Raw genomic sequence first — 14030 nt, 5'->3', positions numbered from 1 at the left:
CCATATTCATGAGGAGTATAGGGTATACGGACGAGGTTGCTAGATATTGTTACTACTTTACTACTCCTACTTACTATTACTACTGTGGAGGGCGGTGGAGGGCGGTAGGGCGGGGGGGGGGGGGGTTTTAATTCGGACCCTCTGACTGGACGCGCGATCGTTTCGGGTGTTTGTTTGCTGGCTGGCTGTTTTTGACACGCATGCACATAGACGCACAGGTATATGGTTTCGAGAGGGGGGATTGAGTGATGGAAAGGGGTGCGGTGCGGTGCGGTGCGGATGGTGGTATGTGGGTAGAGAGAGAGAGAGAGAAAAAAAAAAGAGAAAGGAGGAGGGGGTGACGGATTTGGGATTGTCGTGTAAGGAAGTAAGTTAGATGGATGGATGGATGGACCTATCTCGGACCTCTTCTTTTCGAAGAGAGAGAGAGAGAGAGAAACGGACTGTATGATATGCAAGCCATCTATTAGTGGAAAGAGCTACATAGCCTGACTATATTACAAACGTCCTTATCGCCCGCTCTTTCATCACAACCTCCGACGATTCTATAGGACGCTCTTACGCACCCGCTTCTCCACCTCCGGTCACGCCGGGATAAACGCCACCGGCTTGCCCTGAAACTTCGACATCGTTGCCGCCGCCCGCCGCCGTGACTTTCTGATCCACCATCGAGACATCTTCGCCTTGTTCCTCGGCGGCTGCTTTCTCTGCGGTAGTCATGGGCGGAGGTGCTGTATCTTCATCCTCCCCCTCGTCGTCCTCGTCGTCGTCCTCTTCTTCCTCGTCGCTCTCATCGATGCGGCGGACGGGTTTCTTGCGGGGGCGGGATACGGCTTCTTCTTCGTCTTCGTCGTCGTCTTCTCCTCTAGTTGCAGCCTCGATGGCGGGTCTAGCATCTTCCATCTCGGCGTCCTCTTCAGGATCACTTGTCTTGCCTCCACCGTTAGTGGCAGCTGGTGCAACGTCGTCATCCTCGTCGCTGTCAAGGACCATTTCGCTACTCTTGAATTTGTCTTCCTTGCCTCCCTTGCGGGCCAACTTCCTCTTCTTTTTTGTTCTCGGGCCATTGTCATCCATACTGGTGATGCCACTAGTCTCATCTTCTGTGCCCTTAGCGCCCTTTCTCCTCCTCCTCGGGCCATCACCTTCAGTCTCCGTATCCGAGTCTTCGCCCTTCTTCTTGCGTTTGCCACCAGCACCTCTTGGCTTTTTCTTCCGCTTGACGCGCTCGCCTGTCTCTGAGTCGGTGGTGTATTCAAGTTCTTCTTTCCGTCGCTCTTCTTCGGCGCGCTTCTCGACGAGCTCGCGGTTTAGTGCGAGCATCTTGTTACGCTCGTCTTGGATCTTCTTCTTTTCCTCAGCAGCGATCTCTTCAGCTCTCTTCCGCTCTTCCTCACGGCGCTTCATCTCTGCTTCGCGCGACTCGCGTGCTTCCTGTAGGCGTGCCGCATTCTTTTCTTCGTACTCACGCTGAGATTGAATGGCGCGCTCAAGCTGTCTGCGCATAGTGTTTCTTCCCATGTTAGCTCGTTGCTCGATGTCGTGCTTAGGGTAAGGAGGATTTTTCGCTTGCGCGATTTCAGTGAATGATTCAATGGCGTCATCGAGACCTTCCGAAGCAGCTTGAACTTCAGCGAGGGTGCGTTGGGACTCGGGGAGGGTGTAAATTAGCTGAGCGAGTTGGATTTGCACAAAGGCAATGTTGAACTTGAAATGGATTTGAGAAGTGGCGATGGCCAGAGCACGGCGGGAATAGTCGAGGGAGGATTTCATGGCTGAGGTAGACTTGTCTTGTTTGCCTTTGAGAAGCCATACGCGGCCGAGGCAAGCAAGGACTTGAGGATCCGAGGCGCGATCTCTGTGGAGGGCGGTTTCGTACTAGACGCTAGGTGTGAGCTCACCAGACACAATGCAGAAGGAGAAGGAAGACTCACGCTCTCAATCGACTTGACGTACTGCTTCAGCTCGCAATAGACATGACCAAGATTGATGAAGACACTGGAGTCGCGCACGGTATCTCGAATCTTTGTAAAGATATGAAGAGCGGAGCCGAGGTCTTTCTTATCTTCGATCAGAGCTATACCAATGCCCTGCGCAGCATAAGCATTTCTGTGATCTAGTTGTAGCGCCTTATCATAGTATCCAACAGCTTTGAGGTATTCGGCACTTCGCTTTTCCCTCTCCTTGTCTGTCGTTCTCCGCATCTCGCGGGCATATTTAGCGTACGCGTTGCCCATGCCAGTCAACGAGTACCGATCATGCTTCTCGTAAAGTTGCAAAGTGTGCTTGTAGTGCCGTTGCTCTTGGTCTTCGGCAACGTTGGTAGCGTGCTTCTTTGATCTGCTGAGATACCACCCCAGAAGCGCTCGTACTTCGAGATCTGAGCCGTCTGTCTCATTTAATGCAGATATGGCCTTTGGCCCATCCTCTGTTGGGTTCAGGCGCAATTCGATGTAAGCGAGTCGCGTTCGAGCATCAGTATAGTCTTGGTGACGTGCCAACAGGCCCTCGTATACCTGTTTTGCATCGTCAAGTAAGCCAGCGGCTTCGTATGTCCGCGCCAGGTTATAACTGATGGTTGTGACCAGGGCATCTGTGTCGATAGTCTCGTCTCTCTCTCCGAACTTGACAAGAGAATTCAATGCTGTCTGGAAAAGGTCTCTGGCCAAGTCGTGCTTCTCGCTCTGGTACTGAAAGCACCCAAGGTTGTTGAGCAATTGTGGAGGCAGTTCTTCGCGAAGCTTTGTCATCGTGGCCTCGTCGAGTTCTGCATCCTTGAGCATGTCCTTCTTATCCGATAGATCCTCGATGCTCAGCTTCTCAACCTGCTGCAAGCATTGCATTGCCTTATCTGGGTGGTCGACTTCGTACAAGCGAGCGAGATAGACGAGTACTGACAGGTCGGGATATAGCTTTTTTGAGGGATCTTTCCAAGCTATGCGCACAGCTTCAAGGAACGCGACTGCTTTCTTGACCTCCGCAGACTTGTCTTCCTTCACACCAGTTGTCACTTGATTTGCAAAAACATCCTCAGCATACAAGGCTCCAAGAAGCATCATTGCCTCAGTGCTCTTCGAAGCCTGTATGACCTTCTCCAATCGGAATTTTGCCCCATCAACATCTTGCTGCAATACCTGTACCTGAGCGAGCCCAAGTCTTGCTGGTACATAGCCCTTGTCGCCGCCGCCTCTTGCAGCATCAGCTCTACTGTAGAAATCGTTAACCTTTGAGTAGTCTGGATTCTCTTGTGAGTGCTCTTTCCTCGCAAGAAGATACCAACCGTCACTAGCGATGGCGTTGACATCAGTCAACTCGATTGCTTTTCGCGCCAATGTCTCGACAGTAGGCCATGCCCTCCTGAGTAGGAAGTAACCACCAAACGTCGCGCATGTGAGGGGCAGTTCTTTGTCTAATTTGAAAGCTCTCTGAGTGTACTCGGTCATGGCTTTCTTGTAGATTGGAGCAAAAGCGGGATCCTTCGTAGCGTAGTTTGAGCTGTCGTTGAGATAATAGAGACCGACCAGGAGGGTAGCAATCTTCGAGTCGGGATTGATCTCTAAGGCTCTTTCCCATGACTCCCGCGCCTCTTCCTGGTATCCCAATTGCCAAAGGCAGCATCCAACGCCAATCCGAGGATCAGGGTCATGAAGATGTGGCATTTTTGAAAGAACCTCCTGGTAGCCCTTCAAAGCTTCCGCATATCGTCCCATCGAGAATTGTGCTCTTGCCGTACCCAAGACCGCCATCATATTTCTCCCTTGCGACACTCGCGCTGCATCCTCAAAGCACTTGAGTGCTTGCCTCAACGATTCCATCCGCTCTGAATGATCCATCGAGCCAGGCGCAACGGGCTTCGAGGGAGGTTGCAAGGAGGCGCGGAGGAGGTAGAGAACACCACGCGCGAGATAGAGCGGAGGGAAAGCCGGGTTGATTCGAGATGCATCGTTCATGATAGCGGTCGCGGACTGGAGCCAGAGGTCCTTTGTCTTCACCTCTGATGCCGCTTGACCATCAGGTAACACTCTCGGTGCCTGCCGACTTTTGCCCAAGAACATCCAGCAAAGCAGGCTGAGCGGGGCTAGCTTCTCCTTTGGACTTCCCCTCGATAGAGAATTCAAGCCCTTGTGTAGAATGTCGATTGCAAGATCGATCTTCCCTTGCCTCGCGTACGCCAGAGCAATTATCATCCACACCCGCTTTTCCGCATTTTCATTTTCTAGAAGTGTGCATAGTTCTGTTGGATCGTCAAGCAAATCCTCGAGACTGATCTCGACGGCCTCCTCGGCATCGCCGCCTGAGACTTGGATATCGAGTGCGGAAGGTATGTCGGAGAAGCGGACGTCGGTCGTGGCGGGCTCTGTTGGTAGATGACGATTTCCACCTTTACCGTATCCATTCAGAAAGGGTGCCATAGTGCGTTAGTGAAGCGTAAGTAAGGTGAAAGGTAGGACCAGCCGTCCCTGGACGATGGTTGATCAACGCTGTTCGAGCTCGTCGCATGTAGAGGTTGGCGCAGTTGCACGGTATAGAACTTGCAACTCCGACGATTCATTTGAGGTTTCTGTGAAGTTGAGGGTCTGCAGGAAGCAATGACAAGGGCGAAAGTGTTGCGAAAGGTTCCAAGCCCGCAACGGGTGAACAAAGATCCGGAAGAATCTGGCTAATCCATTTGAGGCTAGCCAATCCCGAAGTAATGCCGCCGGTTGGAATTGAATCATTGCCAAGGAGAAAGTTGACAACATCCGGACGCACATACCAACCTGAACTCCGTCTCTTTCAAGAGTCCTAGCACAGAAACTCAACTAGAGACTCCTGCGACAGAGCTGCTAACGCTTTCCCTCACCCATGACCGACTAGACTACCATAAAGAACCATGTTCCAAAGCTTCGCCAGAACGTTGGAAACAAGAGCAAAAGCAGCCAGCACTACGAAGATCTGTCCGACTTCATACCAATGCGCCAGTTTCACTTCAGTTTCGATGAAGCCTGCCCCTTTCAGGACCTGGGCACCGGAGTTGCCGTTGGTGGCAGGCTCTCCTTCCGAGTCGTGGCCATCATCTGCAGGAAAGCGACCATTTTGGGCGAAGTACTCCAAAAAGTTTTCTTTCTCCTGCCATTGATTTCTAAGCCATAGCTCGAACTTCTGGGAATCATTAAGAGGGATCGAGGAAACAGGAATTCGCCTCCAGTACATATTGACAGACTTTGGCGGCCGACCTTGGAAGTAGGTCGAGCGAAGTGTGAATATATCTTGGCCGAAGCTTCCGCGGCTGGTAGATGGTCAATACCTGCGACGAACAAGAGATGTATAACTTACGGTATGCCCTCATACGCCAAAGTACAGTCATACACCCAGTCAACTGTACCCTTCAGTTCCTGCAAGCAGTATAGCAAGCCTGTGCTCCTTGGTAACAATGAATGTTCAAGAATCTTGATTCCTTGCTTATCAGCCCATTTCTGGCTTTGGTTCCTAGTATTCGCCGAGAGATTGGTTCCTTCAGGAAAGATGATTAACCACATCGGATCAAGAGATCCCATCCCTGATACTCCTGACATCGGACCACCATGGCGCCCCTTGACGAGCTTCTGTAATCGATGATGTAGCCGCGTCTTATCCTTTGCCCAGTTACGTGCCATGAAGATGAAGCCGTAGAACATCATTCCAGGACCGATGAATGGAATGTATTTCAGGGACTCTTTAAGGATGATGTAGACATGACCATGCATGTTGCTCGTATATGCCACCCACCAAAGGTATAGCCACTCAGTGTAGATTTGATGATTTGCAATCATGACCAGTCTTTCTGGGAAGCGAGTCTCGAGTCGTCCATCCTTCGTCTGCAGCAACTGCCCCCGGACGCTCTTGTCCCCACTGACTCTTATGACCGTCGGACTGAACCAGGCAGTTGTTGTGGTAGCGACTAGTCCAAAAGATTGCTTGGTAAGGGCCATGTAAGCATAGTAGTAGTCCTTATTGACGAGGTAGAGAGGCCAGCCAAGGATCTGGGTAAAATGTATGGTGAAAATACAAGCATTGAGCCATGATGTGAAGGCCATTAGGCGGAGGAGCTGGACCGAACTTCCATGCTTGATTCGACCTCCTGGATGTGGTTCTGCTGCCTTGCCTGCGCTTCCGGCGCCGAGGTCAGGTATGGGTTCTGGAATTGCTTGGCTCATGGTGCTCTCGATTCGTTTGCAGTGTGCTCACTGCTGTGCAACTTGGTAAAATGAAGAGTTAGAATAGTAGTGGGTAGGTTTGTGGAACGGAGAAGACGGAGGGAAGATCAGTGTGTGTAGCTGGATCTCTATTCAACGCGTGACTGGTATGATCACTTAGAGTCGGAGGTAGCCCCATGTCTTAAGGGAGGAAGGCAAGCTCTAAAGCAATGCATTCTAGGAACAATTTCTGAAGCTATGCTACTTCTGAGAGATGTTAGGCATGGATGAGCTGCAAGGAGATGTGGGCCATTAGTCGGCGTCGTCATTTTTTGAATAGAAGCCTTGAGAGATGATGTCGTGATAAGGCTGAATGCCAAGATGTTGAGGGCGGCGCTACCGATTTAAATTACATCTTGACTAAGGTAAGGTACCTTACTTTACTCTACAGTCTGCAAAGCACCAGCATTACTTAGGGATGCGTAATGACTGACATTTGACCCCTATGACATAATCGGACGGTCATACGGTGACAGGCTGTTTGACCTGACAGATGACAGCGCTAACCGTATATGAAAGATATAGAGCTACTAAGGAGTTTGTAAGCCATGAGGCAATATAAACATCAAACAAAGCATGTTAAAACAAAGATTATAAGATTATGTATCACCCGCAATTCTCTTATAAGATTTCCATATAGGTATATTTCAATACATGATATCGTAGCTCAAAACCCCCGGGAGTCTCCGAGAGAGTGAGTCTTCTATGAATATTTCCGTAAATACGAGTGCCAAGCCTCGTTTTCGGGAATTGGCTACTGTAAATTACATCCACGCTTTTTATTTCTAATTTCAGATTCGAGCGATTTAGCCAAAGTTCTCGCGAGGGGCTATGCCCGGGGTTCTTACGGGTAGTGGTTGGCTGGGGTGGTGTGGGCTGGGGTGGTGTGGGCTGGGGTGTATGGTGAGAGGTTACAGTGGTATTAGGCTAAGATGTAAAATACAGCTTAGTCATTAGTGGTAGGATCGAGAAGATCTTCTGATCTAGGGATCTCCTGAGTGAGAAATCTCCTAGAATTCAAAAAACTCCTAGGATCTCTAAAATACGATATTATTTTACACTATAGCTACTTATACCCTAAGCCTTGTCAATGCGGGTCGAAATATTCCCCGCCTACAATTTTGCTAAGACTCTCCAGGTATGATTAGTAAAACCCCCTGCCGACCTTAAAGTAACAAAGACATACGTACATTAGTAGATAGAAGCTTAGCGTTATCTATTCTTAGCTCCATAAGATATCACTAGTGGTACTCCCTTTCAGCCCTAAACACCTCTGAATTCTACTGTAGTTTCCCTCGAATCTCACGCTTCACCTTACTACAAACCCTTTGCAGTGCGGTCATTTGGCTATATATGACTGTCAAATGACCGAGCAGGTCTGACCTGATGTCACGTGTCATGTGACAAATCAAGATGCTGGTCCAGCATCTTTACACCCTAGCAATTTATAGATCATTCAATGTCAAACTCATGCGCCAACCTCACCCCCGATCCTGAACGGTGCGCGATCGAGGATGACGTTGGTTCACTGCGCTTCCCCTTAATTGTGGGCTGCTGCCTGATTTCTCCTTTCTTGAACAGTTGTTAATCTACATGCACGTCTCTTTTTCACGCCTACATTGGCGGTTCGTCCAGTCTGCGGGGTCTCGATCCGTGTAGGTACAATGCTTTGTATTTGCACGTCACTACGTCAAGGCTTTGGTTGCATAAGCGTTGAGACCGTTTCAATCCTTACTTGTATTGTTACTTGTTCTCTGGGGATAATTACCTGCAATGAATGATTTCACTCTGGGACTTATTCTCGCTAAAATTGTAGTACCACCTCACCAGATCCCACTGAATGATACTGGGTTTTGTTCTAGATACAGCATCCGGAGCTGTTCGTACACGTGCATTACTCCTGTTACAAGGCGGTCACTCGTTAGCATTCCGTTTCATCTACGAGTTGTACCCGACTTCCAGTCTACTTACACCAAGGGACGAGCAAGATAGAGGGTTGGTTATCGGCGTTGGGCCTTGGCAGCAGGTGTAGTAACAGACTTGATCGAGGGCGTAACAGTCGCTTCCTGAGCACTTAGGTTGTGGGTTCTTAGGGCCGCATTTACCAGATCCGGGATACTGCTCAAAAGCGACGTTGGGAACAATTTTAGTCTTGTGAGCCGCAAAGCATGGGATGTGGCAATTACGTAGTTGGCGGTGATCTCGCCAGTGGATGCGTCATCATTTACGAAGCCAGGGGAATTCTGATGTTCTTGCACGGGAATCCATCTCGCCAGGATAGGGGAATGATTAACGACCAGTGGAACGACGACCAGACCCAAGGCACATGATGAAGACCCATCTCCAAGAAGCATGCTGCGCCTCCAACCAGTGGTCCGGCGATCGTCCCAAAAGCCCTGGTAAGTTGGATGATACTCCCGTACTTGGGTCGTTGTCGAGGAGGGATGATGTCGTTGAAAATCACCATGGTGAAGGCGATGATGCCTCCGCCGCCCACGCCTTGGATCGTCCGTCCCGCAAGTAGCTCCGTGAAGTCTTGAGATAGGCAACAGATGAGCGTCCCGATCGTGAAGATCAAGACCGACAACGTCAGAAGTTCTCGGCGGCCGAAGATATCAGAGAGAGTGGCGATGAAGGGCTGGAAGACGACGCATGAGAGAAGGTATGATGTTCCCGCCTAGACTGCATCGGTCGCGCTGCCTTTGATGGCACCGGAGGTTGTCTGCGTTGGTTAGGCAAAGACTCTTCAGATCCACGGGTACTTTAGCTTGCTTACTGGTAGGACCGGAACCAGGACAGTCGCATCCAAAGCAGCTATCAACGATACCACCATGAGGGCAATCATGATAAGTGCCTCTTGTCGACCAATCTTCCATTCTGGCACCGACTCCTCGGTGATTGCTGTACTCGTATCTTCTGTAATAATATTAGAGGGCTCAATTCTGCTGGGATTCTTTGGGTGACAAAGTCTGCACAATCTGGGTATGGCGAGGACAGTTCGGAACGAGCTCTCCATGGATCTCGGTACATTTGAGATGGAAAGTATCCGATCGGGGGTCTGGGACGCTCTTCAAAGCGTCTTTGAAAATTTTCGGCGGCGGAGAAAAGACTCGGACCTTGACCCGGAGTACGAGTATGCATGGATGATGGCGTCGTCGACATTGGAAGATTCCATTGGTCTACTTCCGTGGAGCAGTCGATCAAAGATCGGGAATTTGAGAGTGCCAAACGTCTTCAGATCGGGAAGCACGGTCTCCTGAAAACATTTTTCTGGGAAGATTTTCAGCCAGCTATCCTAATTGGTTTCCATGTTGAGGTCGACACACGTGCTGTTGGAATGAATTTCAAGGTAAGGAAGGGACTTTTCATATCTCAACGTTCACTGTTCAACAGGGTACTTATATCAACGGGAATCATAAACTCGGACCTGACCGAAGGTGATATCGAGGGCTCTGGGCTTGGCTGCGAAGCTTGTGATGTCATCCAGCGAGTGGAACCGGATGTCAGAGATCTAAGCCGGGTGATCGAGTCTCAACCACTGGCAGCGGTGCCTTCTCTTCTGCCTTGACGACTTCAGCCTGGCTCTGCGCTAGAATGCCAGATGACATGAGCTTTGAGGACGCTGCAACAACGCCTTGTGTGTATAGTACTGTCATACATTCTTTGCTAGAAGTAGGGCAGCTTGAAGCAGATCAGGTAAGTAGTAACAGCGTTGCAGCTTCCTGGTCGCCACTAATTCCCAGACTGTTCTTTTCCATTCTGGATGCGGTGGGGTTGGTATAGCGGCAATTCAAATATGCCAAATGAAGAACTCCAAGGTGAGTCCACCAACCTGCCTGCCTCCCAGTCCCGTCAGTATTAAACTTGTCATATCAGATCTTCGTGACAGTGGGGAACCAGGAGAAGAGAGAGTATCCATTGACATTTTCAAAATCCCAAGCCATCGGATCTTCAAGTTTCGAAATACCTCATTTCCTACAGGATGTAATGTGTGCAACCGAAGGTAAAGGGATTGATATTGTCCTACGTTCCTTACGCGGCGAGGTACTTCACGCATCATGGCAACGCGTGGGACCCTTCGGCAAAATGATGGAAATCGGCAAGAGAGATCTAATAGGTCATGGACAATTACGGATGGAAAAGCCGCCGTCCTGGAAACTAGACGTTCGAATGAGCATATACAGCAATCTCGAGGTCTCCGCCTCCCTCGGAACACCAACAGCAGGCAACGAGTCGCTGAAGGCCTTTCTCTCCGCCGTTGCCGCCGACCCCTCAATCCTGGCCGCCAGTTCAAGCCTCGACTTCCTCAGTCACGAGATCGGAGCCTGTCTATGTAGCTTTGTGCAGACGTCCGTCGAGGAACTGAGCGTCACGCGCTCCTTGGTGGCGATGGGCATCGACTCCCTGGTGGCCATCGAAGTCCGCAACTGGTGGCGGCAGGCGCTTGTGGTGCTGGGGCTGGAGATCACGGAGATTATAGGGTCGGAGAATGTCGAAGCGTTGGGTAAGATTGCCCTCGAGAGATTGAAGGCCAAGCACAGTGCGCAGGCGAAGCAAGATGAAGAAATTGCGGACACGTATCTTCTGATGAAGGCGCCTTAGAGCGTATAGTCACGTTTAGTCGCAGAAAACGACTCTATTCATTTGGTGGGGTTTTTTTCCCCGCAAAATAAGAGCATCAACTGCATCTTTTTTGCACCTCAGTGTACCTCTCTAAATAATTTGTTCCTGAACGAGGCGGATCGATATCTTTCTGTTGATCTTTCAAGGTCACTTACCATCAAGTATTTTGTCGAGGTAGCGGCACATAGCATACATGACTCGTAGTATTACCAAACCGCCTAATGACCTCCCCGCTCGTAACCATTGACGACAGCTGTCTCCAGTAGTTGCTCCGCCGGCACTGTTTTGCAGCCCATGATTCCTCAGAATGGAGAGATCAGTCGAAAAAGAATGTGATGGGAGAGCGTGGTTGCAAGCTTGTGGTCAGAAGAGCCGGAGTTTTGATTATACATACCCACGTCGGCAGCCTTTTCGAGGCCTCCTGGACTGGGGCTGTGCGAAAGATGGCGCTTCTGGGTGTCTCAACCCGAGGGGTTGGTGACTAAAAGGATGAGCGTGGGGTGCTGCATTCAGCTGCAGTACTGGGGTTTGGCGCCCGTTCCCCCTGCTTCCCCTAAAAGCGGCGGCCTAGGGCGAGCCCTGGGGAGCTGGGGATTGGGGGCGCATTTCTAGCGCCAAGGCTGGGGGAAATGACGGCGTCACGGCAAGCTTCAACGTATATTTACATTGACGACTTAATCATTCTCAGTTGAATTGCGTTGCGTTGGTTGTAACCAATATGAAGGTTCCTCGCCGGAGACTATATGCTTTGGGTTGCCGAAGGCCATTCTCTAGCACCCCTCAAAGACGCAAGATCAAGCATCTTCTAGAGCTCCCAGATCGGATACATCCCAGCTATCACGGTTTGTCAAGCTGTACGCATTGAATACTTGATATTGTTACTCACACTCGCAGAGACAAAGGGCAATGACCTCCTATCTCTCCGGTGGCCCTCTCCGCCGAGAAATATACTCCTGGTGAAGAAAGAAAATACCTTGGCAACTACAGAAGCGGTCGTGGATTTCGCCAAGTACGCTCAGCGTTCTCGCCCTTCCCCACAAGACTCGGGCGCTGACCGCTGAGCAGACATGTTCACGCTACTTACCCCTCCATATCGTTCGTCCTCGAGCCCACAGCGGCCTACGACCTCCATACCCTCCTTCCCTTCCCCCTATACACAACACCACGGGAAGCCACCACTACCTCGAACAGCGTAAGCCTATCTTCCTTTCTCGCCCAAAAGGTCGACTTGAGCCGCAACCTTCGGCGGCGATGGCACTATCCTCCATGCCTCCTCCCTCTTCGCCACTACGCCCTCCGTCCCTCCTATACTCTCCTTCAGCATGGGCACTCTCGGCTTCCTCAACGAGTGGAAGTTTCCAGAGCATAAGAGAGCTTTCAGAGAGCTTTACATGTCCGGTGCGCCCTCTTCTCGACATTCCATACTCTCTCCCGAACAGGTCGCATCCTCACCTGCTGTCTCCCAACATGCTGTCCATACAATTCAATCGAAAGAAGGCTGGCCACCAAACCTAGGCGCCTCCCTGGGCCCAACCCGCGCAGCCCGCGTCCTCCTCCGCAACCGCCTCCGTGTCGCAATAACATCACCCGACAGAGAAGTCATAACGCCTCCTGCCCTCCACGCCCTAAACGAAGTCATCCTCCACCGTGGCGCCTCCCCACACCTAACACACCTTACAATCTCCATATCTGGCCGCATTTTGACGTCCACATCAGCCGATGGCCTCATAATTAGCACGCCTACAGGATCGACTGCGTATTCGCTAAGTGCGGGGGGAAGTATCGTGCATCCGTTAGTCAAAGGCATAGTGATAACGCCAATATGTGCGCGGAGTCTGAGTTTCAGACCACTAGTATTACCGGCAGAGGCAGTCGTTGAAGTCACAGTCAGCGGCAGGGGAAAACAGGGTGTAGGCGTTAGTATAGACGGAAAGGACCAGGAAAAAGGGGTGGGATCTGGCATGGGATTGAGAGTTTGGGGCGAGGGTGTAGGGAGGAAAGGGGAATTGGGAGAGAAAGGGGAGGGTTGGATGGGAGGTGTGCCGTGTGTGATGAGAGGCAGTAGTAGCGGAGAGGGAGCGAGTGGGGATGAAGGGTGGGTTGGGGGGATTGAACGGGTTGTTGAAATTCAATTACCCCTTTGGAGAAGAGGGATGAAAAGGGACCTGAAACATCTTCATCAGAGAAGGCAGTAGTCCACCGCCTCAAATCTGCTATTGATAGTATCCTGATGCCCTCTTCGCAGATCCGCTTCCCTGCGAATCGGTATCTATCCTCCACTATCCACCCAGCACAAAACCCCCCAGCAACATATCATCAACTTTCCCAGCAAAGCTCTTACTCTGCCCCACCACACCGCAAAAGGAGCTCAGACCTCAGGAGGGCAAAGGCGAAAGGGAGATACATACACCTGATGGTGTTGGACGTTATCACAGTGCATGATTTACGACAAGCGTGCTATGGAGCTGACGAGAGAGAGAGAGAGAGAGAGAGAGAGAGGAGAGAGAGAGAGAGAGAGAGAAAGAGAAAGAGAAAAGAGAAACAGAAACAGAGAGAGGACGTGGACGTGGAGGGGAGGGACCGAAAGGCAGATCAACACGTTCAACATCTTCACAGCCACAACAAGCAGCTCTCGAACCGGCGGCGTCATGTTGCATCGTCGCTCGGTATATGTCTCGTTGACCCAAGGATTTCCGTCCCAGCTATGCAGGACAGAGTAGTAAACACACGCAGCAATGATCATACTCATATTTCGGACACGACTAGGATGAGGAACAGGATATAGCACGTATCCGTAATTCAGTGGCTTGAGAATCAGCTTTTCGAGTAGTCTAGATGCGTAGGCCAATCATCACGCAAACTATGTGACTCGAGTGCTGAAAAAAAGTGCTGTAACCTGAGCTCCGATCATTTTCGTCCCTTCATCCATCCAGACGTGATATGCAAGCATGAATCCCTCCTGATCGCATTTTGTGAGCATGATGGAAAATATCTCGTGCTTTGAGAGCATACTAGAAAGCCTCCCGATGCTCAGGTATCATCGTGTTTAATCCATTCGCCTTCCTAGCACATGTGAAGCGTGAGCAGCATCTGGTGATGCACTGCCATGAGTCGATGCCGAGAAGCGCCACCAACTCCGGTTCAAAATTGGTCGTAGCAAACGTGTCATTGAAGCCATGATACGTGCTGCCA

At 50.7% G+C, this 14030-nt stretch overlaps 6 protein-coding genes across 6 annotated transcripts; 4 read left to right on the top strand and 2 right to left on the bottom strand.

Annotated features, from left to right (window-relative positions):
• Positions 1 to 558: 558 nt before the first annotated feature.
• HO173_000566 (uncharacterized protein) lies at positions 559 to 4412 on the bottom strand (the record flags this gene model as incomplete). Its single annotated transcript, XM_037302515.1, has 2 exons — positions 559 to 1878; positions 1935 to 4412. 2 exons carry the CDS (start codon positions 4410 to 4412, stop codon positions 559 to 561), a joined length of 3798 nt encoding a protein of 1265 aa, XP_037171094.1.
• A 427-nt stretch (positions 4413 to 4839) lies between these two features.
• On the bottom strand, positions 4840 to 6176 carry HO173_000565 (uncharacterized protein; the record flags this gene model as incomplete). Its single annotated transcript, XM_037302514.1, has 2 exons — positions 4840 to 5269; positions 5317 to 6176. 2 exons carry the CDS (start codon positions 6174 to 6176, stop codon positions 4840 to 4842), a joined length of 1290 nt encoding a protein of 429 aa, XP_037171093.1.
• Positions 6177 to 9354: 3178 nt separating this feature from the next.
• On the top strand, positions 9355 to 9783 carry HO173_000564 (uncharacterized protein; the record flags this gene model as incomplete). Its single annotated transcript, XM_037302513.1, has 1 exon — positions 9355 to 9783. One exon carries the CDS (start codon positions 9355 to 9357, stop codon positions 9781 to 9783), a length of 429 nt encoding a protein of 142 aa, XP_037171092.1.
• A 235-nt stretch (positions 9784 to 10018) lies between these two features.
• HO173_000563 (uncharacterized protein) lies at positions 10019 to 10817 on the top strand (the record flags this gene model as incomplete). Its single annotated transcript, XM_037302512.1, has 2 exons — positions 10019 to 10033; positions 10092 to 10817. The coding sequence occupies 2 exons, from the start codon at positions 10019 to 10021 to the stop codon at positions 10815 to 10817; spliced, it is 741 nt and encodes a 246-aa protein (XP_037171091.1).
• A 739-nt stretch (positions 10818 to 11556) lies between these two features.
• Positions 11557 to 11899, top strand: HO173_000562 (uncharacterized protein; the record flags this gene model as incomplete). Its single annotated transcript, XM_037302511.1, has 2 exons — positions 11557 to 11680; positions 11733 to 11899. 2 exons carry the CDS (start codon positions 11557 to 11559, stop codon positions 11897 to 11899), a joined length of 291 nt encoding a protein of 96 aa, XP_037171090.1.
• Positions 11900 to 12160: 261 nt separating this feature from the next.
• Positions 12161 to 14018, top strand: HO173_000561 (uncharacterized protein; the record flags this gene model as incomplete). Its single annotated transcript, XM_037302510.1, has 2 exons — positions 12161 to 12875; positions 13906 to 14018. The coding sequence occupies 2 exons, from the start codon at positions 12161 to 12163 to the stop codon at positions 14016 to 14018; spliced, it is 828 nt and encodes a 275-aa protein (XP_037171089.1).
• Positions 14019 to 14030: the final 12 nt, after the last annotated feature.

The sequence above is a fragment of the Letharia columbiana genome, assembly GCF_014066305.1.
Source record: "Letharia columbiana isolate WasteWater2 chromosome Unknown Sc0000000_s0, whole genome shotgun sequence".
NCBI lineage: Eukaryota > Fungi > Ascomycota > Lecanoromycetes > Lecanorales > Parmeliaceae > Letharia > Letharia columbiana.
Note: the sequence above shows the minus strand (reverse complement) of the source record. Positions and strands in the feature narration are given on the sequence as shown.